The 26,063-nt window shown below is 54.2% G+C and overlaps 2 protein-coding genes across 14 annotated transcripts; both read left to right on the top strand.

Annotated features, from left to right (window-relative positions):
• Positions 1-254: 254 nt before the first annotated feature.
• On the top strand, positions 255-6,473 carry CXXC1 (CXXC finger protein 1). 2 transcript variants are annotated; one of them, XM_070421158.1, is made up of 15 exons: positions 255-329; positions 1,031-1,149; positions 1,253-1,353; positions 1,618-1,853; positions 1,945-2,142; positions 2,550-2,576; positions 2,654-2,899; positions 3,066-3,173; positions 3,320-3,501; positions 3,759-3,966; positions 4,045-4,155; positions 4,289-4,338; positions 4,488-4,584; positions 5,825-5,977; positions 6,060-6,473. In XM_070421158.1, the coding sequence occupies exons 1-15, from the start codon at positions 327-329 to the stop codon at positions 6,204-6,206; spliced, it is 1,986 nt and encodes a 661-aa protein (XP_070277259.1). In that variant the 5' UTR covers positions 255-326; the 3' UTR covers positions 6,207-6,473. The 2 variants fall into 2 exon arrangements, with proteins under 2 accessions (XP_070277259.1, XP_070277258.1); XM_070421157.1 differs by having other exon boundaries at positions 3,317-3,501.
• Positions 6,474-8,351: 1,878 nt separating this feature from the next.
• Positions 8,352-26,052, top strand: MBD1 (methyl-CpG binding domain protein 1). 12 transcript variants are annotated; one of them, XM_070421145.1, is made up of 17 exons: positions 8,352-8,530; positions 9,845-9,979; positions 17,059-17,173; positions 17,271-17,437; positions 17,527-17,609; positions 17,784-17,824; positions 18,194-18,340; positions 18,435-18,563; positions 18,737-18,811; positions 18,950-19,066; positions 19,149-19,217; positions 19,812-19,979; positions 20,343-20,642; positions 20,736-20,873; positions 21,199-21,327; positions 21,414-21,475; positions 25,971-26,052. In XM_070421145.1, exons 2-17 carry the CDS (start codon positions 9,870-9,872, stop codon positions 26,041-26,043), a joined length of 1,923 nt encoding a protein of 640 aa, XP_070277246.1. In that variant the 5' UTR covers positions 8,352-8,530; positions 9,845-9,869; the 3' UTR covers positions 26,044-26,052. The 12 variants fall into 12 exon arrangements, with proteins under 12 accessions (XP_070277246.1, XP_070277244.1, XP_070277248.1 ...); XM_070421143.1 differs by lacking the exon at positions 25,971-26,052 and adding an exon at positions 24,326-25,224 and having other exon boundaries at positions 20,343-20,600; XM_070421147.1 differs by lacking the exon at positions 25,971-26,052 and adding an exon at positions 24,423-25,224.
• Positions 26,053-26,063: the final 11 nt, after the last annotated feature.

The following is a 26,063-nucleotide window of genomic DNA, read 5'->3' as shown; positions in this document are numbered from 1 at the left end:
GCCTCCACCTCCGCGTCCGCACGAACGAGCGGCCGCCGGACGGACTCCGCTGACGAGGTGGGGCGCCCTCGGGGGAAGCGGCGCCCCGGCGCGGCCCTGCTCCCGGCGAACCCGCGGCCCCAGCGGCCAAGATGGCGGCGCCGGGAGGCGGCGGCGGCGGCCGCGGGGGGGCGGGGCCGTCGCGGCGCTGACGTCCGCGCCTGCGCACTCGGACGACGGCGCCCGGGAGGCGCGCCAGAAGCGGAAGTGGTTGTGAGCACCTTTGCAACCGCCGCGGACGCCGTGGAGTGGTCCGGGCGGGCGGGCGGGGGGCCGGCGGGGTCGCGATGGTGAGTGCGGGACCCGGCCGGGCGCGGGCGGCGGCGCGGGCGGCGGCGGTCACGGCGGGGTCCGCGGGCAGACGCGCGGGGGGTCTGTGGTCAACCCGGACCCGGAGTCTGGGGGCAAAAGTGGGGGGGCCTGTGGGTCGCCCGCCCTCGGATGCCGGAGCCGCCGGGGGGCGGTGGGGGCGCCGCTGTGGGGTCCGTCGTGGAAGTTGAGCGCGGACCCCCGGCGGCAGTTCCGGGGGGGCCCGTCGGGGGCTCCCTGGGCAGAAGGGCGAGGGGTGCGTTCAATGGACGAGGCGTGCGGCCCGCCCGCAGCGAGTTTGACGTGCTGGCCAGTGTGCCGGGGCTGTTTGCATCCCGGGATCTTGGGGAGCCGCGAGGGGCGGGGAGTGGGGGGCCTGGGGCTGATCGCGGAGCGGGATGGGGAGTCTTTGGGGGAGAACCTGCGGCAGGTGTTGGTCTGAGCCCTATGAGTGTGGGTAGAGGGAGGGGGTGTCTGTGGGGCGAGCACGGGAGGTCTGGGGACAGTGGCCGGGCTTCATGCGAGGGGTCAGGTCAGGGGGCAGTGATGGGGCGTCCGTGGGGCCCATAGTGGAGGTCTGTGTGCGGAGCCGGGACGGGAAGTCTTCCTGGCAGAGTGTGGGGGGCCCGTGGTGAGCCGGGACGGGGGTTCTCTAAGGAGCTCTGTGTGGGGGGTCCCACAGGACGGGGATGGCTCGGACCCAGAGCCTCCAGATGCGGGGGAGGACAGCAAGTCGGAGAACGGGGAGAACGCGCCCATCTACTGCATCTGCCGCAAACCGGACATCAACTGCTTCATGATGTGAGCCCGGGCGCGGGGGGCGGGGCTGCACCTGTCGGGCCCCACGGCCAGGTGGGGCGATGGTCCAGCCCCCCATCCCCACCGCTCGCCCCTTCCCCTGCAGCGGGTGCGACAACTGCAATGAGTGGTTCCATGGGGACTGCATCCGCATCACGGAGAAGATGGCTAAAGCCATCCGGGAGTGGTACTGCCTGGAGTGCCGAGGTGAGGGGTGGCCGGGACAGGTAGGCGGGAGGGGCTGAGAGAGGGGAGGAGGAGCCCTACTGGGGTGCTGGGTCAGGGGGAGTAAGGGTACGGTTCTGCGGGCAGGGTGATGGTTCTGTGGTGAGCCAACACAGAGGACCCCACTGGAGGGACCCCTCTGCCCCAGAGTAGGGGGGAGAGCGCCATTGGGTGGGACAGAAGAGAAGAGGAATAAAGTTCCGAGACAAGCCAACCCCCCCAATGCCAACCCACCCTGGCCCACAGAGAAAGACCCCAAGCTGGAGATCCGCTATCGGCACAAGAAGTCACGGGAACGGGACAGCAATGAGCGAGACGGCAGTGAGCCCCGGGATGAGGGTGGAGGGCGCAAGAGGCCTACCCCGGATCCAGACCTACAGCGTCGGGCGGGGTCAGGCACAGGGGTTGGGGCCATGCTTGCTCGGGGCTCTGCTTCGCCCCACAAATCCTCTCCACAGCCCTTGATGGCCACACCCAGCCAGGTGAGTGGCTGTGGTGGCTGGGATAGGTAAGGTGATTCCAGCTCAGGCCCTACCTGGGTTCTTGATTTGTGTTCCGGGCCCCTTCCCTCAGCATCACCAGCAGCAGCAACAGCAGCAGCAGCAGCAGCAGCAGATCAAACGGTCAGCCCGAATGTGTGGCGAGTGTGAGGCCTGCCGGCGCACTGAGGACTGTGGCCACTGTGACTTCTGCCGGGACATGAAGAAGTTTGGGGGCCCCAACAAGATCCGGCAGAAATGCCGGCTGCGTCAGTGCCAGCTGCGGGCCCGGGTGAGCATGGGCAGAGCTGGGCAGGGTCAGGTTAGGGGGCCAGTGTGTGCAGGAAGAGGTGACTGACGCTAGAATTGGTGCACTAGGTGGGTGGGGCTTAACTGCGTATAAATAGGTGGAAAGGAGCCTGGCCCATCCACATGAATGGGGCATGACCTAAGTGCTGGTCTAGCAGGGGAGCCCCCCAACCCCAGGTGGGCAGGGTAGGCTAAGTGTTTCTAGGTAGTCAGGCATGTCAGGGCAGGTAGGGCAGGGCTGAGCATGTCCTGGCTATCGGGTCGGGGTGCAGGTGTGCCTGGGATGGCAAGGTAGGCTAGTTGGTGGCCTGGGCACGTGTTGGAGGGACTAGGGAAGAGCCACCCTCCGTCCACCTGGGGCTGAACTGGGCCTTCCTCCTGCCGGCACAGGAATCGTACAAGTACTTCCCTTCCTCGGTGAGTCCAGCCTCCCAGGGCGGGGCGGGGCATGCGGGCAGATTGTTCAGGGCCAGTCCTGAGATTCTGCCCTGCAGCTCTCGCCAGTGACATCGTCAGAGTCCCTGCCAAGACCTCGCCGGCCACTGCCCACCCAGCAGCAGCCACAGCCATCACAGAAGCTGGGACGCATCCGTGAGGACGAGGGGGCAGTGGTGTCATCAGTAGTCAAGGACCCACCTGAGGCTACAGCCACACCTGAGCCACTCTCAGATGAGGACCTACCACTGGACCCTGACCTGTACCAGGACTTATGTGCAGGGGCCTTTGATGACCACGGCCTGGTGAGCAGGCAGAGCATCCCATGGTGGAAGGGTGGAGGTTACAGAAGCAGAATATCCATAATGAAAGGAGAGGAGGCAGAGGGTATGGAAGGCTGATTTGGGAACTGAGTAGGTGGTGGGGTAGTCATGAGTGGGACAAGGGGGTCAGTGTATGCCTCCTTTGCAGCCCTGGATGAGTGACACAGAGGAGTCCCCGTTCTTGGACCCTGCGCTGCGGAAGAGGGCAGTGAAAGTGAAGCATGTAAAGCGTCGGGAGAAGAAGTCTGAGAAGAAGGTGATGGAGAGGGTGAAACGTGTGTGCAAAGGCAGAGGGCAGAGGGCTGAATGGGGTGAGAGCCAGAAAGGGGTGGGATGGAGGGGAGACGGGTATGGGGCTGATTTCAACTCTACCCTGTCCTGACCTGCGTTGTCCCATAGAAGGAGGAGAGATATAAGCGGCATCGGCAGAAGCAGAAGCACAAAGACAAATGGAAACACCCGGAGCGAGCCGATGTCAAGGATCCAGCATCGCTACCGCAGTGCCTCGGGCCTGGCTGTGTGCGCGCTGCACAGTCCACCTCCAAGTATTGCTCAGATGACTGTGGCATGAAGCTGGCAGCCAAGTGAGTCATTTGTGGAGGGTTCAAGGGAATGGGGAAGTATAGGACAGGGCTTGATAAGATCACGCTGTATGTCTGCCAGTTACCTGTCTACCATTCAGTCAACCAAGCACCCACCTACCTGTCCACCCATCCATCCACCATTCGGTCACCTGTTTACTTATCTTCACCACTTAGTCACCCGGCCATTCTGTCATCTTTGGCTCACCCCACTTACTTGTTGCTTGCCACCTTTCTACCTGCATCACTGCTTCCTGCAGTCGCATCTACGAGATCCTCCCCCAACGCATCCAGCAGTGGCAGCAGAGCCCCTGCATTGCTGAAGAGCACGGCAAGAAGCTCCTTGAACGCATTCGCCGTGAGCAGCAGAGTGCCCGCACCCGCCTTCAGGAAATGGAGCGCCGATTCCATGAGCTTGAGGCAATCATTGCGCGCGCCAAGCAGCAGGCTGTGCGAGAGGATGAGGAGGTGAGCAAGCGTGGCATGGCATTGCAGGGCCCAGTACTTGGTCCTGCCTGGCCTCATCATTCCTTCCATTCCATGCAGAGCAATGAGGGTGACAGTGACGACACAGACTTGCAGATCTTCTGCGTCTCCTGCGGGCACCCCATCAACCCACGTGTTGCCTTGCGCCACATGGAGCGCTGCTATGCCAAGGTCAGGGTGTCAGCCTGAAAGGGCAGATGGTGTGGGAACATCAGTGGGTCCTTGGGGGACAGTGCTGAATGCTGTATTGGGAGGGCATGCAGCACACATCCACAGTTTTTTCCATTTGTGCTCATCCTTCCAGTATGAGAGCCAGACGTCCTTTGGGTCCATGTACCCCACACGCATTGAAGGGTGAGTGTGGGTGCTATGCAGACTTTGAGCAAGTAGGTTAATGCTGGGGTCAGAAGTAAAATGTTGGGGTAGGATATCATGATGGGTATGATAGATGGTCCCCTTTCCTTCTCCCCCTTTACTATTCTCTCTCTACTCCAAACCCCCAGGGCCACACGACTCTTCTGTGATGTCTACAATCCTCAGAGCAAGACATACTGTAAGCGGCTCCAGGTCTTGTGCCCAGAGCACTCACGGGACCCCAAAGTAAGGTTTTCCCTCAATTCCTCACATTCTGTCAATCCTCCCTTCCTCACTGCCCTGCATCCCTTCCCCGCCCCCCCCCCCCCCCCCCCCCCCGTCTCCTCCTTCCTTTCCTACCCGACCACTTTCATAATTCCCATCTGGCTCATCATCTCCTATTCCTCCCCCTGTCCCTGCCTCTTTATCCTCTACTAGAGGCCTGGTGCACGAAATTCATGCACTCAGGGTGGGGGCGGGGCGGGTCCCTCAGCCCAACCTGCGCCCTCTCGCAGTCCAGAGAACGGGCCTAAGTGGGCAGTCAGACATCCTTAATGCTGCCTCGGAGGTAGGAGAGGCTCCCGCTACCGCCACCGCTCGCCAGCTGTCAGCCCAGCTTCTGGCTGAATGGTGCTCCCCTGTGGGAGCACACTGACCACCAGGGGGCAGCTCCTGCATTGAGCGTCTTCCCCCTGGTGATCAGTGTGCATCGTAGCGACTGGCGGTTCTGCTGTTTAGTCAATTTGCATATTAGCCTTTTATTATATAGGACTAGAGGCCTGGTGCATGAAAATCGTGCACGGGGGGAGGAGTGTGTCTCAGCCCGGCCTGCACCCTCTCCAGTCTGGGACCCCCTTGGGGGATGTCCGACTGCTGGTTTAGACCCTGTGGGATTGAGCCTAAACCGCAGTCGGACATCCCCCTCACAATCTGGGACCGCTGGCTCCTAACTGCTCGCCTGCCTGCCAGCCTGATCGCCCTCTAACTGCTCCCCTGCTGGCCTGATCACCCACAACTGCCCTCCCCTGCCAGCCCAATGGCCCCCAACTGCCCTCCCCTGCTGGCCCAATGGCCCCCACCTGTCCTCCACTGTCAGCCCAATGGCCACAACTGCCCTCCCTTGCCGTGATCTGCCTCCCCTGCCGGAACCCGCCTCCTCCACGCAGTGGAGACGCCGGGACCAGTCTCAGCACCGGGCAGAGCCACGGGACCCCTAGGCCTCACCATGCAGAGCGGCCGCTGGGCCCTGCCTCTGCTGTGTGTGCAGCCATCTTTGTGGCGGCCATCTTGTGGCAACATTGCGTGTGAGGGCACGAGGACCACCTAGGCTTTTATTAGTATAGATTCCTCCCCTTTTCCGTACCTCTCCACTTTCTCTGAACTCTCCATTCCTTCTCTCCTCCCTTCTTTCCTGACCCCTCCCCATTCTCATCCTCCTTCCTGCCTTACCACACCCCATCCATCCTCATGCTTTGTCTTCCTGCAGGTGCCAGCTGACGAGGTATGTGGGTGCCCCCTTGTACGTGATGTCTTTGAGCTCACAGGTGAATTCTGCCGCCTGCCCAAGCGGCAGTGCAACCGCCATTACTGCTGGGAGAAGTTGCGGCGTGCTGAAGTGGACCTGGAGCGTGTGCGCGTGGTAGGTTTTGGTGCTGGATGTGGCCAGGGTGAGGCGGGTCTTCCAGAGCTCCATGTCAGGCCTCCTTCTGCTCCTCTGGCAGTGGTACAAGCTGGATGAGCTGTTTGAGCAGGAGCGCAATGTACGCACAGCCATGACAAACCGGGCAGGATTACTGGCCCTGATGCTGCATCAAACCATCCAGCATGACCCACTCACTACCGACCTTCGCTCCAGTGCTGACCGTTGAGCCTCTGGCTCAGATGTCCTCACAGCCTTCACCCCGGGCTGGGGAGCTGCCTGGAATCCCCCATTGGTCTTTCTCCAGTGGTCTCTCAGTTTCTCCTTGTGCCCATCCATCATTTGACTGCCCATCTACCCTTACCAGACTCAAACGTTCTTCCTTTCTTTCTGTATCCTTGTTTCTTCATTCTTTATGCCTGGGTGGAACAGTGTAGTCTGCTCACTCTTGCTTCCTTTCTTCCTGGTTTTGTTAATAAAATTTTGAATAACCAAAGTTTGGTCTCCGAACTTTACTCAGTTGCATCTGAATTCTCAAATTCCTGAAGTAGATGAGCCAGTACCTGTGTAGGCTGTGAGTATACACAGGTGGCACCCACTAGGTGCAGGTTACCCCGTTGGGCTGTGGGGATATGACCTGCTGAGGGAGAGCCCAATGGCCTGCATTCTCAGCCTCTCATTTTGAGACAGTGGGTATACAGTCAGCACTCATTCAGTGTGTGGCTGATTTACCACAGTGTAAGCATTAATATTCTCCAGACCAGCTCTGGCCAGGTAGCTCAATTGGTCTGAGTTGTCCCAATACACCAAGGTTGTGATTTCCATCCCTAGTTAGAGCACATACAAGAAATCAATGAGCCTTGGCCAGTTGCTCAGTGGCAGCGGTTCTCAACCTGTGGGTCGTGACCCCTTTGGCGGTTGAACGACCCTTTCACAGTGGTCACCTAAGACAGTGGTTGGCAAACTGCAACTCAGCAAACTGTGGCTCTCGAGCCACATGCGGCTCTTTGGCCCCTTGAGTGTGGCTCTTCCACAAAATACCACGTGTGGGCGCACACGTACAGTGCGATTGAAACTTCGTGGCCCATGCGCAGAAGTTGGTATTTTGTGGAAGAGCCACACTCAAGGGGCCAAAGAGCCCCGTGTGGCTCGAGAGCCGCGGTTTGCTGACCACGGGCCTAAGGTCATTCTGCATATCAGATATTTACATTACGACTCATAACAGTAGCAACATTACAGTTATGAAGTAGCAACAAAAATAATTTTATGGTTGGGTCACAACATGAGGAACTGTATTTAAAGGGCCAAAAGGTTGAGAACCACTGGGTTAGTGTCAGCCTGCACACCAAAGGAGCAGAGGTTCCATTCCCAGTCAAGGCTACGTACCTGGGTTACAGGTTCCATTCGGAATGTGAAAGGCAACCAATTGATGTGTGTGTCTCACATTGATGTTTCACTCCCTTCCTCCTTCCATGCTCTAAAAATCAATGGAAAAATATCCTCTGGTGAGGATTAACAAAAAAGGCCAATGAATGCATACATAAATAGAAGAACAAATAGATGTTTGTGTCTCTCAAGTCAATTTTTAAAAAATCTCTCCAGACCAGAGGTGTATTCAATGATGGACACAAAGCTCCCTCTTCTCATAAAGCCCATTTCTGGGATATGTATGCAGCAGGACCCCACTAACTTTGTGCCAGGAACTTCATCGGCCTTCTCCGGTTGTCCGGTCCAGTGGGCCCCACAGCTCGCCCTTCCAGGGATGAACCAGGTCTCTTTAGTTGGTGGACCGACCCGCTTGTTTACTTCTGGCGCGGCACCGCCCCCTCCCGAGTACCCGCGGAAGGAGCTGGAGCCAAGCGCTGAACCCTCCGCGCGCTCCTGCAACTGTTCAGCGGGGGGCAGAGAGCGGGACGCAGTGGTGGGGGGAGATGTTGGCAGGCACTGCAGAGCGTAGGCGCGACCTAGGAGAGGTGGGAGAGGAGGGCTCGGGCTCACCCCAGCCTGCGCCCCCCTCCCTCCATTCCTCCCGGTCACGCTTATTGGAGACCGCCTAGGCAACGGGGAGCCGGAGAGCACAGGCCCAGCCCCAACCCTCCACGCCCACTTCGGTTGGGACTGGAGAGCGCAGGCGCACAGGAGGTGGGGGCAGTGGGGAGAGCGCGCTGGCTGGCGAGGCGTGAAGCGCTGGAGCTGCGGGTCTCCGGTAGGGAGGCGAGGGTACTTGGGCTGCAGCGCGCAAGCGCAGCCGGTCTCGGCCAGGGGCGCGCGCTGCTGCGGGACTCAGCACGCAGGCGCGCGATCCTCCCCACTAAGGGCAAGTGCCGGCCGGACACTCGTGCGCACGCGTCTCTCGGGGAGCGGAACCCTGGGGGTGGGCCCCGGATTTCCGGTCTCGGGTGCAACGAACGGCCGCGGCGGCGACAGCTACCGCTTGAGCGGCTGCAGAGGAGGAAGAAGAGGAGCTGGGCAAGGCCGGAACCTCTGGCGGGAACCCTCGTAATGGGTCCGCGGACCTAGACCTGTGAAAGCTACCGGCCCGGAGCCGAGCTGGTGAGAGTCGGGGGAGGAAGCGGAGAGCGCTCAGGCGGAGTGTGGAGCAGGGAGGCTCGCTACGCCGACGGAGGAGGCCCGCAGGCCGATGAGTGGGAGGAATGGCGGCTTCGGAATATGGAGGGGATGGAATGGGGAGGTTTAGGCTGAAGACGGAGAGGACTGGGGCTCCGGACGCTGACAGTGGCGCCGTCGGGATTCCGGACCAGGAGTTAGGGGTATGAGGGGTGATATCGGGGCCTCTCCGGTTACAGAGAGAGAAACGGGTGTGCAGAACCGAGGGGATTACCGAGGACCGCTCAGGAGGATGACGGAGAGGACTGGGGGCGTTGGATCGTGAAAGGGAGGGACAGGATAGCTCATGGAGGACGAGGAGAGATAGGGTGTCAGGAGGCTGACAGTCAGAGATAGCACGGTCCGGGGACAGGAACAGCGGACGGACGGGGCGCTGAGAATGCCGAGGGGAGAAGCGGGGTCCTGGGGCTGGTGAGGGGGGTTGAGGACGAGTACGCCGAAGGGAAGGGGTGAGAGAGCTTCGTAGCCGCTGAGGAGAGGAATGGGGGGCCCCGGAGCTGAGACCGAACACTGACCAAGAGGGGACACGGTCAGGCTGAGCACAGAAGGCCTGAGAGCCGGGCTGTTCAGGTTGGGGATGTGGAGGAGTTGGGACTCTGGAGGAGGACACAGGGAATCGAGGCAGCATCGAGGGAGCAGGATCAGAGGACATGAGACGGAAGGAAGGAAGGAGGGTAGGAAGGAAGGAGGGAGGGAGAGACACCGGGGACTCCGGGGTCAGCGGAGCAGATGGGAATCCGCACTGGCGTCCAGGGCTGGGAAAGCGGCCCGAGGGCAGATGAATGGGGCCTCTTGAGCTGAGGAGGGGGAGCATGGCGGTGACAAAGGGAGGAATAGGGAGCCAGTAGATCCAAGACAGAGAGTGGCTGTTGGGCCAAGGACAGGGAGAAGTAAGGAGGAAGAGCGAAAGGTTGCCAGGTGGGCAGTGGGGAGAAATGACAGGCTCTCAGGGGAAGGATGGGGAGGAACGGACCGGGGCACTGAAAGTGAGGTGGGGGAACCCTTGGGTTGAGGATGGGGCTTCCAGGTCTAGAGAATGACGAATGGCAAGTGCCTGGGCCCAGGACAGGGAAGAATTGGTGGGAATGGGGGTTTCTCTTCCTTATATTGGCCAGTTGCCTGTGAGAGGTCGCTGGTTTTGCACAAGTATTAATAGATACCAGTGGTTTACGTGGCCTGGGGCACAGCATGTCCCTGCCGACAGGCTCTGTTTCTCCCATTTCCCCCTCCATGTTGCAGGCCCCTGCTCCTTCCTGTGGCTCCCATGGCTGAGGAGTGGCTGGACTGCCCAGCCCTGGGCCCCGGCTGGAAGCGTCGTGAGGTTTTTCGAAAGTCAGGTGCCACCTGCGGACGTTCAGACACCTATTACCAGAGGTACTGGTTGGGTTGTGGGCAGAGTCAGGGGTAGGACTTAGCTTGGTTAGGCAGAGTGAAATTGGGTTGTGGTTAAATTTATGGGTGGAGCTAAAATCATGCATTTACATTTGATCGTTATTTGCAGATTCCATATTTGCAAATTCGCCTACTCACTACAATTTGTACCCCCAAAGTCATTGCTCAGCTATGTTTTCATGGTCATTGGTAGACATGCAAAGAGCAGCAAGAACAATTTAAGTAGCCTGATGCACCTGTTCCCAGGTTGAACAAAGGCTTCTATTCCAGCAGTTATACTATAAATAAGTCCTTTTCATGGTCTACTTAGTGCTGTGTTTTTCAAGTTTTTGTGCTGTTTGCAATGGCCCCCCAAGCATAGTGCTGAAGTGCTATCTAGTGTTTTAAGTGCAAGAAGTCTGTGATGTGCTATAAGAGAAAATACATCTACACTAATAAAAGACAAATATGCTAATTGACCGTACCTTTGCTACGCCCTAAGGGACGCCCACCAGCCAATCAGAGTGACTATATGCAAATTAACCCAACCAAGATGACGGCCGGCAGCCACGGAGCTGGAGCAAGCAGGAGGCTTCGTTGCCTGGGCGATGGAGGAAGCCAAGCTTCCCGCCAGCCCTGAGCTGGCTGTGGCCTCCACTCATGGCAACAAAGTTTCAATTATAGAAGACAAATAAATCCCAGATACCTGCTTCCAGCTAGCCTCCACTGGGAGCTTGGGTGGCTGGGGGCTGTGGCCAGCCTGAAAACAGCCATCAGCCACTCACCCAGGCTGGCCAGGCACCCCAGCGGGGACCTCCACCCTGAAGAGGCTGTGGCCAGCCTGCAAACTGCTGTCAGCCACTCACCGAGACTGGCTAGGCACCCCAGCAGGGACCCCCACCCTGAAGGGGCTGTGGCCAGCCTGCAAACAGTCATCAGCCCCTCACCCAGGCTGGCCAGGCACCCCAGCGGGGACCCCCACCCTGAAGGGGCTGTGGCCAGCCTACAAACAGCCATCAGCCCCTCACCCAGGCTAGCCACACTGTCAAGGGGTGAGGGTCCCTGCTGGGGGGCTTGACCAGCCTGCAAACAGCCCTCAGCCCCTCACCCAGGCTGCCCAGACACCCCAACAGGGACGTCCACCCTGAAGGGGCTGTAGCCAGCTTGCAAACAGCCATCAGCCACTCACCCAGGCTGGCCAGGCACCCTAGCAGGACCCACCTCCCTGAAGGGGGTGTGGCCAACCTGAAAATGGCCCTCAGCCCCTCACCCAGGCTGGCCAGCCACCCCAGTGGGACCCCAATCCTGATCCGGGACACCCTTCAGGGCAAACCAGCCAGCCCCCACCCATGCACCAGACATATAATAAAAGGGTAATATGCAAACTGACCCTAACAGCAGAAAGACTGGGAATGACTGGTTACTATGACACACACTGATCACCAGGGGGCAGACGCTCAATGCAGGAGCTGCCCCCTGGTGGTCAGTGTGCTCCCACAGGGGGAGCTCTGCTCAGCCACAAGCCAGGCTGATGGCTGCCAGCACAGTGGTGGTGGCGGGAGCCTCTCCTGCCTCCTCAGCAGCGCTAAGGATGTCTGACTGCAGCTTAGGCCTGGTCCCCGCTAGCAAGTGGACATTCCCCGAGGGCTGCCAGGCTGCCAGAGGGATGTCTGACTGCCAGCTTAGGCCCAGTCCCCCGGGGAGCGGGCCTAAGCCAGCAGGTGGACATCCCCCGAGGGGTCCCAGACTGCGAGAGGGCACAGGCCGGGCTGAGGGACCCCCCGAGTGCACAAATTTTCGTGCACTAGGCCTCTAGTGTTAAATAAACTTCATTCAGGTTTGAGTTGCAGTATTGTCAGCTGTGAGTTCAATGTCAGTGAATCAAAAGTGTGGTACATCTAGAAAAAGAAGAGGAAATTTGCCAATTTGTACATGAGGCTGCTTCAGAAAGCACAAAAGTAATATCTATAGTACGTGATGAAGCTAAGGAAAAGGTGGAAGACTGGCTAACTGTGTGGCTCTATGAGATGCTGACCAATAAAGTGTAGTGGGCAGCATTATGAGGCTGAAAGCCCAGAACAGTGACAATCATGTTGCTCCAGTTTAGGAAAATGTTAAACCTGTTGCCACTAGTACTGGCTATCGCAAACATTTCAAAGGTGATATATTGTGAAAAATGTTAAATTTGCATGCAAGGCAGGTCCTGCAGATTAGAAGTCTGCGGAAGATTTTAAAAAATACCTGCCAAGTGTTTTGTGGGAAAGCAGCTATACAGAAGAGTAGATTTTCAATGCTGATGAGACTGGATTGTGTTACAAGGACATTGGCAAAGAAAGCTATATAATGCAGATGGGCTTCAAAGCTTCTGGCTTTACATCATTCAAAGACCACACAGTTAGTTATTTATAAGAAGAATATATTAACTAGGGTGTCTTTACACAGAAACACACGTAAAAAAAAGCTTACATAGGATTAGTTTACAAAAATATTGTGACCACAGGCTCATAGGAACTCAACCTGTAGTTCTACTAGGAGCAGTGGTTCTATATTCACTAATGCAGTGTTCAAGCTGACTTTATAGAGCATAACTACCAGGAATAATGAAATTTGACTATAATTCATAAACATACATACTTATAAACAATTTACGCATAAGGATTTAAGATATATTTGTGATATGCTAGTTATTAAATTTTCTACTCTCTTCCTGAACTTTGTCTAAGTTGTTTTTTTCTGGAGGAATAATAAAATTACAAATATATTTACATTTACTTATATTTAATTTTACACTTATTCACATATTTTTAGCATATAAAACTTTCAACATTTGTAAATGTAAGTGCAATTCTCAAGAACTGTAAAGGATCAGAGATTTTACCCTAATTAGGTTAAGATAACAATTGAGTTCAATATCAGTGAATCAAAGTTCAATATCAGTGAATGTCACAGTTTTGTGGATGCTGTTGGGAGATATGAGATTCCTGGGTCAGAGATGAGTTTATTACTCTTAGCAATAGCAGTATCCAGAATGATTCCCTGAAAGCCAGTTCTGACAGGGTGAAATGAAGAAGGCTAACTAGCACTGCACATGCACTGGGTTGTGTTGTAGGTAAGAACCCTGAGCTTAAGGAATCCGATCTTTTATGATGTTTAGGACAGCAAGGATGTCTTCCTTTTGCTCTAGAACAGTGGTTCTCAACCTTGGCTGCACATTAGAATCACCTGGGAATCTTTTTAAAATCCTGATTTCTAGGCCTCATCCTCCGGAAATTCTGTTTCTTTTTATGGGGTGAGGCCACAACATTAGTAACAAAGAAACAGAATTTCCAGAGGATGAGGCCCAGAAATCAGAATTTTAAAGAAAATTCCCAGGTGATTCTAATGTGCAGCCAAGGTTGAGAACCACTGCTCTAGGAGACCCTTCCTCTTATCTCCCGAGGTTAGTTACTGTACAAACATCTTTGAAAAGACAGTTAATAGCAAAGGACAGTTTGTGCCTTTCTTGCAAAGCATGCATAACTGCGAGAGACCTGTGGAGTATTGTGTCCTAACATCAGTTACTTACACTTTATTTTGTATGTAGTTGCATTTATTTGTTTACACATCTATTTGTATGTATATTTATGGACACATGTGTAGGTTTTATTGACTGATTTGAGAGAGAGAGAAAGGGAGAGAGAGAAACATAGATTTGTTGTATTACTTATTTCTGCATTCATTGGTTGCATATATATATCCTATCTAATAATAGACAAACATGGTAATTAACCGTAACTTCGCTACACTTCCCATTGGCTAATCAGCAAGATATGCAAATTAACTGCCAACAAAGATGGCAGCCGGCAGCCAGGCAGCTGAAGCGAACAGGAGGCTTGCTTGCTCCAGTGACGGAGGAAGCCAACGTTCCCCGCCTGCCTCGCCCTGCTCTAAGCTACACTCTAAGCAACAAAGTTGCAATTATAGAAACTAAACAAGCTCCAGATACCTGCTTTCAGCCAGCTTCGGCCTCAGAGCTTAGAGCGGCAGCGATGGCAACAGTGTTTCAATTATAGAAGCTAAACAAACCCAGATACCTGTTTTCAGCCAGCTGCAGCCTCAGAGCTGAAGCCGGGCCTCAGAGCTGGAGCCGGCTCTCAGCTCCAGTGACAGCTATAGAAGGTAAATAAATCCCAGAATAAAAGGGGGAAAAAAAAGGAGCGGTTGGGAGCTTCAGTCGCCCGCCAGCCTGAAAACGGCCCTCCACCCCTCACCCAGACCTGCCAGGCACCCCAGTGGGGACCCCCACCCTGAAGGGGGTGTGACCAGCTGCAAACAGCCATCATCCCCTCATCCAGGCTGGCCAGGCACCCAAGCGGGACCCCCACCCTGATCTGGGACACCCTTCAGGGCAAACCAGCTGGCCCCCACCCGTGCACCAGGCCTCTATTCTATATAATAAAAGGGTAATATGCAAACTGACCCTAACAGCAGAACGACTGGGAATGACTGGTCACTATGACATACACTGACCACCAGGGGGCAGACGCTCAATGCAGGAGCTGCTCTCTGGTGGTCAGGGCGCTATCACATGGGAGGAGCTCTGCTCAGCCACAAGCCAGGCTGATGGCTGCCAGTACAGCAGTGGTGGTGGGAGTCTCTCCTGCCTCCTCAACAGCGCTAAGGATGTCCGACTGCAGTTTAGACCTGCTCCCCGCTGGCAAGTGGACATCCCCTGAGGGCTGCCGGGCTGCCAGAGGGATGTCTAATTGCCATCTTAGGCCCAATCCCCTGGGGAGCGGGCCTAAGCCAGCAGGTGGTCATCCCCTGAGGGGTCCCAGACTGCGAGAGGGCACAGGCCGGGCTGAGGAACCCCCCCCCGCCCCCCTGAGTGCACAAATTTTTGTGCACTGGGCCTCTAGTATGTATGTATATACACACACACACACACTAGAGGCCTGAAAATCGTGTACTCAGGTTCCCTCAGCCTGGCCTGCACCCTCTCGCAGTCCAGGAGACCTTGGGGGATGTTTGACTGATGGCTTAAGCTGGCAATCTGACATCCTTAGCGCTGCTGCAGAGGCAGGATCCCGCCACCGCCGCTGCGCTCACCAACCATGAGCCTGGCTCTGGGCTTCTGGTTGAGGGGCGCTCCCCCTGTGGGAGCACACTGACTACCAGGGGGCAGCTCCTGCATTGAGCATCTGCCCCCTGGTGGTCAGTGTGTATCACAGCGACCGGTCATTCTGCTGTTCGGTCAATTTGCATATTAGCCTTTTATTATATAACACTAGAGGCCCGGTGCACAAAAATTTGTGCACTCAGGGGTAGGGGGTCCCTCAGCCCAGCCTGTGCCCTCTCGCAATCTGGGACCCCTCGGGGGTGACCACTTGCTGGCTTAGGCCTGCTCCCCGGGGGATTGGGCCAAAACTGGCAATCAGACATCCCTCTGGCAGCCCGGCAGTCCTCGGGGGATGCCCACTTGCCAGCAGGGAGCAGACCTAAGCTGCAGTCGGACATCCTTAGCACTGCTGAGGAGGCAGAAGAGGCTGCCACCACCACCGCTGTACTGGCAGCCATGAGCCTGGCTTGTGGCTGAGCAGAGCTCCTCCAATGTGAGAGTGCCCTGACCACCAGAGGGCAGCTCCTGCATTGAGCGCCTGCCCCCTGGTGGTCAGTGTGTGTCATAGTAACCAGTCATTCTCAGTCGTTCTGCTGTTAGGGTCAGTTTGCATATTACCCTTTTATTATATAGAATAGAGGCCTGGTGCATGGGTGGGGGCCGGTTGGTTTGCCCTGAAGGGTGTCCCAGATCAGGGTGGGGGTCCCGCTTGGGTGCCTGACCAGCCTGGATGACGGGCTGATGGCTGTTTGCAGCTGATCACACCTCCTTCGGGGTGGGGGTCCCCACTGGGGTGCCTGGCCAGTCTGGGTGAGGAGCTAAAGGCCGTTTTCAGGCTGGCGAGCAACTGAAGCTCCCAGCCTCTTTTCTTTTTCTTTTTTTTTTTTTATTCTGGGATTTATTTACCTTCTATAGCTGTCACTGGAGCTGAGAGCCGGCTCCAGCTCTGAGGCTGTGGCTGGCTGAAAGCAGGTATCTGGGTTTGTTTAGTTTCTATATTGAAACTCTGTTGCCATCACTGGCGCTCTAAGCTCTGAGCCCGCTGGCGGCTGAAAGCAGGTTTCTGGGTTTGTTTAGCTTCTATAATTGCAACATTGTTGCATCCGGAGCTCAGAGCTGGGCGGCTGCACGCGGGGAACCTTGGCTTCCTCCCTCACTGGAGCAAGCAAACCTCCTGTTCGCTTCAGCTGCCTGGCTGCTGGCCGCCATCTTTGTTGGCAGTTAATTTGCATATCTCGCTGATATCCAATGGGAAGCGTAGCGAAGTTATGGTTAATTACCATGTTTCTCTATTATTAGATAGGATTATATTTATTGCTTTCAGAGAGGAAGAGAGAGATAGAAACATCAGTGATGAGAATCATTGATTGGCTCCCTCCCTTACGCCCCACACTGGGGATCGAGCCAGCAACCTGGGCATGTGCTCTGACCAGGAATTGAACTGTGATGTACTGGTTCATAGGTCGATGTTAAACCACTGAGCCATGCCGGCCAAGCCATTGGTTGCTTCTTGTATGTGCCCTCACTGAAGATTGAACCTGCAACCTTGGCATATCGGGACAACACTCTAACCAACTGAACTACCTGGCCAGGGCTATGTAGATTTTTAAACATTTGTTTCTCACATAAGTTTATTTGTCTGTGTGTTTAGTATATACTGCTAACACATTTACATTTTACTTAATGTATTTGTGTTCCTATTTGTGTTTAACTTATATAGAATACCACTGGTATTATATGTTATAAATACATGCACATTCATTTGCATTTATATTAATTAATGTTTGTATATCTGCTGCTATTTATATACCTTTAATATTCTTGCTACTGAGGGTTAGTTGGGGTAGGGCCTGGCCAAGCAGATCCATGCTACCTTCTGTGTTCCACCAGCCCTGCAGGCCTGTCCACCTCTCAGGGGGAGAGTTGTGTGGGTGGAGTGGCAATGGCTTCACCTGGGTACCAATCACTTCTGGCCCATCTCCAGCCCCACAGGAGACAGGATCCGAAGCAAAGTTGAGCTGATTCGATACCTGGGCCCTTCGTGCGACCTCACCCTCTTCGACTTCAAACAAGGCATCCTGTGCTATCCAGCCCCTAAGGTGCGACACAGTGTGGGTACCCAGATGCAAGGGGGGCTGAGCCACCTAAAACCCACCCACTGACCTACATTCTTCCTGCCCTTGCTCCTACTTCCAGGCCCAATCCTTGGCTCTCCCCAGCAGGAAGCGGAAGAAGCCTTCGAAGCCTGTTAAAGCTCGAAAATGTCAGGTTGGATCCAAGAGGGTTGAGGTCAGAAAGGAGGCCTCAGGGGCTAAAACCAAGGCTGATGCTGACACGGCCCCAGCTTCGCTCCCTGCACCTGGGTGAGTGTTGGCCTAAAGTGAGCCAAGTGGGTGAGGGTTGTGATTGGGGGTATATACTCAGGGCCCCACACTCATGTTTCCTATCCCAGGCACTGTGAGAACTGTGGAATCAGCTTCTCAGGGGATGGTACCGGAAGGCAGCGGCTCAAGACATTGTGCAAGGACTGCAGAGGTGAGTGGCCCCTAGGACACGGGGAGATAGGAGCCGGAATAGTTCTGGTGACAGTCTAGGACACCAGTGTCAGGCTAGACATTGAATGGTGAATGTCAGGGCAAAGGCATTGGATGAGGTCAGATAGCTAATGCTCCCTTTCCTCATCTCTTACCTTCCTCCCCCCCTCCCCAGCGCAGAGAATTGCTTTCAACCGGGAGCAGAGGATGTTTAAGGTAAGCATGACCTCCTCCTCCTCACAAGTGAGTGGTGGGAGCAAGATGTAATGGGAGGTAGGGGAGGGTCTGAAGGAATGGTGATGGATCCATGTGGTGTTAGTTATTCCGTAGGGAGCTAGCTGCAGTCAGCAGACTGTAATGGGTGTTAATAGGATATTAGTAGATGAGGTTAATGGGAATGGTAGACATAGTGATGGCCTCAATGATGTTGGCTAATCAGTAATTATCAGGTACAGTGATGAAGCAAATGGGGGACTAGCAGACATGGCGATGGGAGCTAACATAGGGTCAGCAGACTCTTGAGGGGCACGGCTCCTGGAGTCACTCTGCTTAAGTCTGTGACCTTGCCCCACCGATTCCTTGCAGCGTGTGGGCTGCGGAGAGTGTGCAGCCTGCCGGGTAACGGAGGACTGCGGGGCCTGTTCCACCTGCCTCCTGCAGCTGCCCCATGATGTGGCCTCAGGGCTGTTCTGCAAGTGTGAGCGGAGACGGTGCCTCAGGATTGTGGAAAAGGTGGGTTGGGCAGGTGGGGTGGGCCCAAGGCTAACCCTAGCCCCTGGCCCTCCTAGCCCTAGCCCCTTGCATCATGCCTCTGGCCCCCCAACAGAGCCGAGGGTGTGGAGTATGCCGGGGCTGCCAGACCCGAGAGGACTGTGGCCGTTGCCGAGTCTGCCTTCGCCCTCCCCGCCCTGGTCTCAGGCGCCAGTGGAGGTGCATCCAGCGGCGCTGCCTACGAGTGAGTCAGGCTGGAGGGACTGGTGCTGGTGGGGCCAGGGCTGGGGCAGAGCTCATTCTGCTATTAAACTTGCTGCTGCTTCCTCCCAACCTGGCCTTGCCCACCTCATGTCTTCTTTTCTCCTTTCCCTACTCTCACCTTCCTGGCTCTACCTACCTGCCCCTGTCTGCCAGCATCTTGCTCATCGCCTGCGTCGCCACCATCAGCGATGTCAACGACGCCCTCCCCTAGCTGTGGCTCCCCCTGCTGTGAGTGCCCCATCCCACACTGCCTGTCTGTCCCATGCATGCTTTCTGCATTCCTTGGGGTGGGGGGTGGGGGGGCGGTCCTGTGTCTGCCTGGTGCCACCGTGCCTAAACTGATGTACTTTTTTGGCTTTCTCCTAGGGTAAGCGTAGCCGCCGCAGGGGAGGCTGCGACTCCAAGATGGCTGCCCGGCGGCGTCCCAGAACCCAGCCACTACCTCCGCCTCCTCCACCTCAGCCTCCAGAGTCCCCAGAGCTGGTGAGGCGCTAGAGGGTGGGGGAAGGCACAACCCTAATCTTACCCAGTACCTAACATGACCCCACCCCATTTGCCTCTGCAGCACCCCAGAGCCCTGGGCCCCTCATCACCTGCTGAGTTCATCTATTACTGTGTAGACGAGGACGAGCTAGTGAGTGGCCCCATCTTACCTGGACAAGTCTAGACTCTCCTAAGGCATTTGGTTAAGCCCAAAGAAGCACATGCTGCAATGGGCCTAATAGGGGAAGAGCAAGGCAGAGTAATGGGTACCAGTATGGGATAAGCAGACAATGGGGAGAGACTACTATGGGATCAACAGGTGCAGTGATAGTACCTAATGTCAGATGAAGTAACATTCTGGTGGGGCTATAAGAGAAAAAGCTGCCACAGTGATCAGAGTTCACATAGGGTGAGTAGACGTAGCAGGTGTGGTAGGTGCTAATCGAGGGTCAGCAGAATCCTACTGGAGGTGGGGAGGTCAGAGACCTTGTCTTGGTAGCTAGTGGGGACTGGCAGATAGAGTAATGGATACTGTGTTGGAGTAGTCACAGTGTTAATCGTATCGAGAGGTTTTTTGGTTCAGTGATAGTGCCTGGTGGTGTGACTAGCAGACACTGACATGTGACTAGTGGGAGTCAGGCTAAGACTGTGCATCCAGTTCCCTCCCATGGGGCTAGTGGAGGAGCAACAGGAACAGTACTGTACTAGTCTTAACAACAGTACCCCTGTCTCCCCTGTCCCCCAGCAACCTTACACAAACCGCCGGCAGAACCGCAAGTGTGGGGCCTGTGCAGCCTGCCTGCGACGGATGGACTGTGGCCACTGTGACTTCTGCTTCGACAAGCCCAAATTCGGGGGCAGTAACCAGAAGCGCCAGAAGTGTCGTTGGCGCCAATGCCTGCAGTTTGCCATGGTGGGTGGGGCAGGAAGGGTCAGGTGGGCACGATAGGTTAGGTACCGGGTCCCCCAGTGCCTGGGAATGGTGGACAGACCTGGTATGTGGGGTGGGACAGGCCAGATGGGTCTTGCAACTTCAGAGGGGTGAGTGGGGCAGTGGGTTTGGTCAAGGATTAGTAGACATCGAGCCAATGTAAATGAGAAATTTGGGTGGCATTGGCACTGGTAACAGGAGACAAGCAGGCTCAGTGATAAGGGGCTCACATATAAGCAGATTTTCTGCTGGTACTAATAGGGAGATCCGCAGGCTTGTTGGTCAGGGCAGGGTAGTGTGGTCAGGTCACTACAGGTGGCCATAACACCCAACCTCTTCTCACAGAAGCGCCTGCTGCCAAGTGTCTGGTCAGGGTCTGAGGATGGGGCAGTGTCACCCCCACCTTACCCTCGTCGAAAGAGGCCTGGATCTACTCGACGGCCCCGTGTGGGCCATTCCTTGAAGACACCCTCGGGCACGCCCACAGCCCGACCAAACCAAGCCCAGACTCCAGTGAAACAGGAAGCAGGCAATGGCTTTGTGTTGCCCCCGCCTGGCACTGACCTTGTGTTCTTACGGGAGGGTGCAAGCAGTCCCGTGCAGGTACCTGGCCCTGCCCCAGCTTCCACAGAACCCCTGTTGCAGGTGAGGGCCCCACCTCATCCTGCCCTTCCCAACCCTATCCAGCCTTGTTCCGGGAAGCTGGGACCAAGTCTGCTGCAATCCTCCTTCACACAGGGGGCCCAGTGCCCTGGCCTGAGTTGGGTTGTGGTCTTACCCCAGGTGAAGCAAGAGAAGGTGGATGCTCAGGAAGACTGGACACCAGGCAGAGCCATCCTGACCTCTCCCGTGTTGCTGCGAGGCTGCCCCAGCAAGGTGGGGCTCAGTGATGGGTGATCTGTGAGCAGAGTGATGGTGAGCCGTGATGGTGGTTCTTTGAGCAGAGCAATGGGTGTGCTGATTGCAGCCTTTCCACAGAATTACTCTGCCTTCCCCAGGCTCTGCCTGCTTTGCTGCCCAGCTAATAGAAAAAATGGAAATCTGTGGGGAATGGGAAAAATTCTTTAGACAGATGGTTTTTCTGTGCGGAAGTGTGATAGAAGTGGGGTTTATGAGCACAGTGACAGGTTGGCCAATAAGAGACTCTTTCCTTAGGCCGACCTTGCTTTTCTGACTGTTGCCTATTTCCCACCTCTCCCAGGGAGTAGACTCAGGCCTGCCACGTGTGAAGCAAGAGCCACCTGACCCTGAGGAGGACAAAGAGAAGAGCAAGGATGACTCAGCCTCTGATTCGGCCCCAGAGGAGGCAGGAGGGGCTGGCACGCCAGTGGTCAGTGCTCGGGGACACCGCACCCTGCCCTGACCTAGTTTTAACCCAACCAGCCATGTTGACCCATGATGTTAATTCTTCCCCAGATCACGGAGATTTTCAGCCTGGGTGGAACCCGTCTTCGGGACACAGCAGTCTGGTTGCCAAGGTGTGCCCCGTATAGTGAGGGGTGGGGATGGGGTGGGTTCCGGTCAGATGTGGGCCTTGAGTTTTGAGCCTTGAGTGTTTTGGCATGGTGCAGTAGGAGGTAAAGGCCCCACACTGTGTTGATCATGATCAGTGAGGAGGTATGTGTAGGCCCCTAGAGATTTCCTGAGGTCCAGGTCAGGGCTTATCTTGGGGGGGTGGGGGGTGTCAAGGGAGAGGACTTGGTGTCCTGTGATGAGATTAGAAAGAAAAAAGGAAAGAAAGCCTGGTCCCTAAGAAAAAACCAGCAGGAGTCAGACTTTAAATTTGTACTCAGAGAATCATCGTTTGGGGTCTTCAATACCTTTAGAGTCTCCAAGAGATGAGCAGGTGGCTGGACAGTGGTGGATGAGTAGGAGATCTGGGTTGACACACAAGTGTGTGATCTTGGACTAGTCCTGTACCTCCTGGAGCATCCTCTGTGGAGGGGGTTAGGCTATGTTTCTTGAGCCTTTCCTGGGCCTGTTGAGGTTATTAACAGTTTCATCTGCTGTGCAGAACTGTCCCTGCACGCCTGGCAACAGGATGAAGGCTAAGTGCCTATAAGGACTGGGATAGTGAGAGGACGGGGAGTGCTGCTTCCTGCGGAATGTTGACAGGCCCCACACAGAGCCCCAGACATAGACAACATAAACCATTGACCTCAGTACCTGGGTTCTTTTGTTCCTACAAACTAGTTTCTGCAGGTCAGAAGTCCCTCCATCTGCACTTGGGCAATTACAGAGCTACTGATTAAGTCCCTGCTGGATACACTGCAGTGTGGGTGAGAATAGCAGTGAATACAATGACCATGGAAGGCTTGTCTTTCAGGAGTATTCCTGCCTTCAGGGAGCTTATAATCTAACTGGGGAAACAGTTTCCCTATGCATGAAATCATTACATATAACAAAGAAGGGAGTGATGTGCTGTTTGTAATGGAAGATTTTAGAAGAGAGAGAAGAAATAAGGGGAAGAAGAGTAGGAAATGGTTTTATGATGCTCCATTTTGTACATAGCAAACATTCAACATACAGACCTGCTCCCTCTTCTCTAGGTCCAAGGACCTTAAAAAACCTGGAACTAGAAAGCAGTAGACTGGAGGCTTCTGCAGACTGTAGGATTCAAGGTGAAATTTACAGACCGGCTTTATGAGAGACAACACTGACCTACTCAGAGGCTGGACCGTAAAGCGATTGCCAGGGCTTGTGTAGGAATCAGTGGGAACTGGAAACACCACCAAACCAGAGGAGCAGGCCTGTTCAGTCCTTTGAGCTTGTAGAGGAAGTAAGGAAGAAAGGAAGAGAAAGTAGAAAGTTGGTGCATCTGCTCTAAATGGTGCAAATCCCAGAAGCCTGAACATGACAAGAAGTTTGACTGTTAGGGGTGGAGGAGCTGGTGTTGGGGCTGGGGGATAGAATTAGAGCCACCATAAACAAGCTAAACCAGCCCTCTTCATAACTATTAAATGGCTTCTGGGTGAGACCTGGCAGTGTCTCTAAACATTTCCTCAGGGAGACAGCAATTGAAAATGTAATGTGAATAAATAAGGAAAGGAACTGCAATCTGTTGAGTTCTTCCTTATGGACCCAGTTTATTTCTCAGAATGGTCTTTTCAGGAAGACTGATTGTGCCCATTTTTGCAGATGGAAAAACAGACTCCGAAATCAAATAACTTGTCCAATGTCAAACAGCTAGTATTGATAGAGTCTAGAATTAAACCATTAATTAATGTAAAATCCTTGTTCTTTAAGCCACTAACCCATAAACTGTAATCCTGAGTTCAGTAATGTGTAATAATATAGTAACAAGTTTCCAGCAACTCCAAAAACAGGGTGGATTAATTTTAAGCATAACAAATCCTTTACACTGCTGTCTCTAGCATGGTCTAGGGGTGCCAAGGCTGTGTGCTTGTATCACCTTGTTAGAGCACCTGTGCATCCAGAGACTGGGTTCTTTCCAGGTCTCTGGGGTTGCGTAAGATTCCTCAAACCCTAAGGGTATCCTTCCACACTGGCTGCTGTCCATTTTGCGTTTCCCTCCCTCTTCCTCTTCAGCCAAAGCAGTCTTCCAAGTAGAACTGTCAGCTTGGCTCATCTTTCTTGACTACTTGTGTCCCCTGCCCCTTGACATTCATGCTTGGTTTCTGCTTTCAGCCCGTCTACTAGGAGTATGAGTTTCTGCTTCAAGTCCTGTCAAAGGGCCAGTCTTGGCTCAGCCTGCCTCACTGTCCAATATTTTTCATAGTGCTAAAAGTGATGAGACATGAGATCATTACTTAGCCAGCTTTACAAGGTCGGGACTGAGTGTGTGCCCCTTAAATTTTGTAGCTTTTGTGCATCCCTTGCCTTACTCTAGTTCCAGCCTTGCAGCTTTAATAATTCAGATGTAGATTAGCTATTTCCCTACTGTAACTCATGATACAGCTCTCTGCCACCCTCTTCTGCTCCTTTCTTTGCCTGTCCCACCTACTTCAGCCAGAGTCGACTGGATAATTTTCTGCTATTGTTTTGCTCCTCCCAGGATCCAACCACCCAACCCTAGTATTCTGCTAATTTTGACAATGATGTCCTATGTGAAATTGATTTGATTGGTATTCTGACTGATGAAATAAGAATCTGGTTATCATGTGTATCAGGGTACAATTAGAAAAGCAGCACCACTGACATAAAGTTTTTATATATATGTATGTATGTATATTTATATATATGTATATATGTATATATATATATGTATATTAAGGGATTTATAGGTATTTGACCATACGCAATTGTGGGAGCAGGTTAAACAGTCTCTGTAAGGCTGTTGTCTTTGCATCTAATGCTGGAGCTTGAAGTCTGCAGGGCAGGCATTCGGGAAGGGAAGATGGATGTAAATGTGGGAGACCGAGGACACATTGGCGCCCACAAGCACAAGCTGGACCCCCCTTGCAGATGGCCTGGAACCCATGTCACTCACCACCTCCAACTTCGATGACGTGGGTGTCCTGCAGAAGAAACTGGTGCCCTTCACCACAGAGTTAAATATGCATCTGGCCTAGGAATTTGAGAAGCTGGAGGAGGATCCTGGAGAGGTGGAGCAGCCTCAGACCTGTTACTTCACACCTAGGAGGCAGCCAGCAGATATATGACAACGTGTGAACTGCAACAGTGCCTGGTGCTCCTGCACCAACTATCAAAGCGTTAAAACAACATGCTGCTGTTTCACTTCTCCCTGCAGTTAGCACATAAAAGGTTTCTTGTGGCCCATTCTAACCGGAAGCGTATGGGGAAGGGAGTTCTGGGAAACCTAGGCTAGTCAACGTGACGCATCACTAAGCCACCCTGTCATGAATCTGCTCCAAAGGGTCTCACTACTTACCTGAGGATAACTCCATAAAGCTACATTGCTGGAAATGCAAAGTGGAAGGAAGACCATGGATTTCATGGTGACCCAGCAATACAGAAATTCCGTCAAACCCACCCAGTAGAAATGTGGGTCTCAGCTCTTTGTCACTATTGAGAACTTAGTACTGGGGTACAGGGATGAAAACGATATAGTCCATGCAATTTTATTAAATACATCAATATGTATTGCAAACGGTGAATGGATTTCCAACTTTCATGAAATTTGTAGAATTCAGAAAACTATCAAGAGGATAGCCCTTGTATGAACCTTGTTGGGGCCCAATAGGAATTGGAAATAATATAGTTTTTGTCTCTAATCTGTTCTATTTTAAAATTATTTTTAAATGACTTTTGTTGTCCTATTTACTGATTCATATATTTAGTGTATCTTCTGGGAATGTCATGGTGATGGTAACAGCGTTGACTGCCTCTGAGAAAGTGGGATAGTGGGTGGCAAGATAAAGGTCAGGTTCTGACCAAGGACCTTGGGCAAGTAACTTCTATTAGGCCTCCATAAGGGTTTGGCTGAATGCCCAGGCTCACCGCGTCAAGCCCGGCCCCTCCACCCTCGGAATAGGCCCACCTGGGCGTGGGACCGCAGTCATCCCACCTGGGCCCCAAGAACTCTGCCCCTCACCCCTGCAGGACCTGGCGCACCAGGGGTGTGGCCTCCGCCCGGATAAGGGAAATTGATTCAAATTGTGGTAAAACAGGCAAAACCGAACTGGAGTTAAATTACGGGGCTTGACTATGATGAGGGTGCGGTACGACAAGCTCAGGACCAACGCTTGGGACGTTCCAGGGCGGCCGGGTGTCACCCAGGGGTAGCTTCCCCCTGTCACCAAAACTCGGACGGGATCCTCCGGGCTCTATGGCCTCGGGGGTGCCTGAGGCACCCCCAAATCTCAGCTGCTTTTCCCAAACGCCCCTGCCTGGCTGAGGGTGTTTTCATTCCCTCCCAAGGATTTGGTGTCCGGAGACCAGCTGGTGACCAGGCACCCGTGGGACTGACAGGTCAAGGAACTAGCTGGCCCTCAGGACTCGGTCCAGGGATCTGAGACGACCATCTAACTTCTTTCTTTCTCTTTGTTTCAGGCTACGTAAACTCTTAGCAGTAAATGAAAATGAGTATTTTACTGAACTACAATTGAAAGAAGAAGCAGTATAGGAAAAAATTACTTTAAAAGA

The sequence above is a fragment of the Myotis yumanensis genome, unplaced genomic scaffold (assembly GCF_028538775.1).
Source record: "Myotis yumanensis isolate MYYU_CA2020_CCGP unplaced genomic scaffold, mMyoYum1.0.hap1 SCAF_7, whole genome shotgun sequence".
Taxonomy (NCBI): Eukaryota; Metazoa; Chordata; class Mammalia; order Chiroptera; family Vespertilionidae; genus Myotis; species Myotis yumanensis.
The sequence above is the reverse complement of the archived record's forward strand: the minus strand, read 5'-3'. Positions and strand labels throughout refer to the sequence as shown.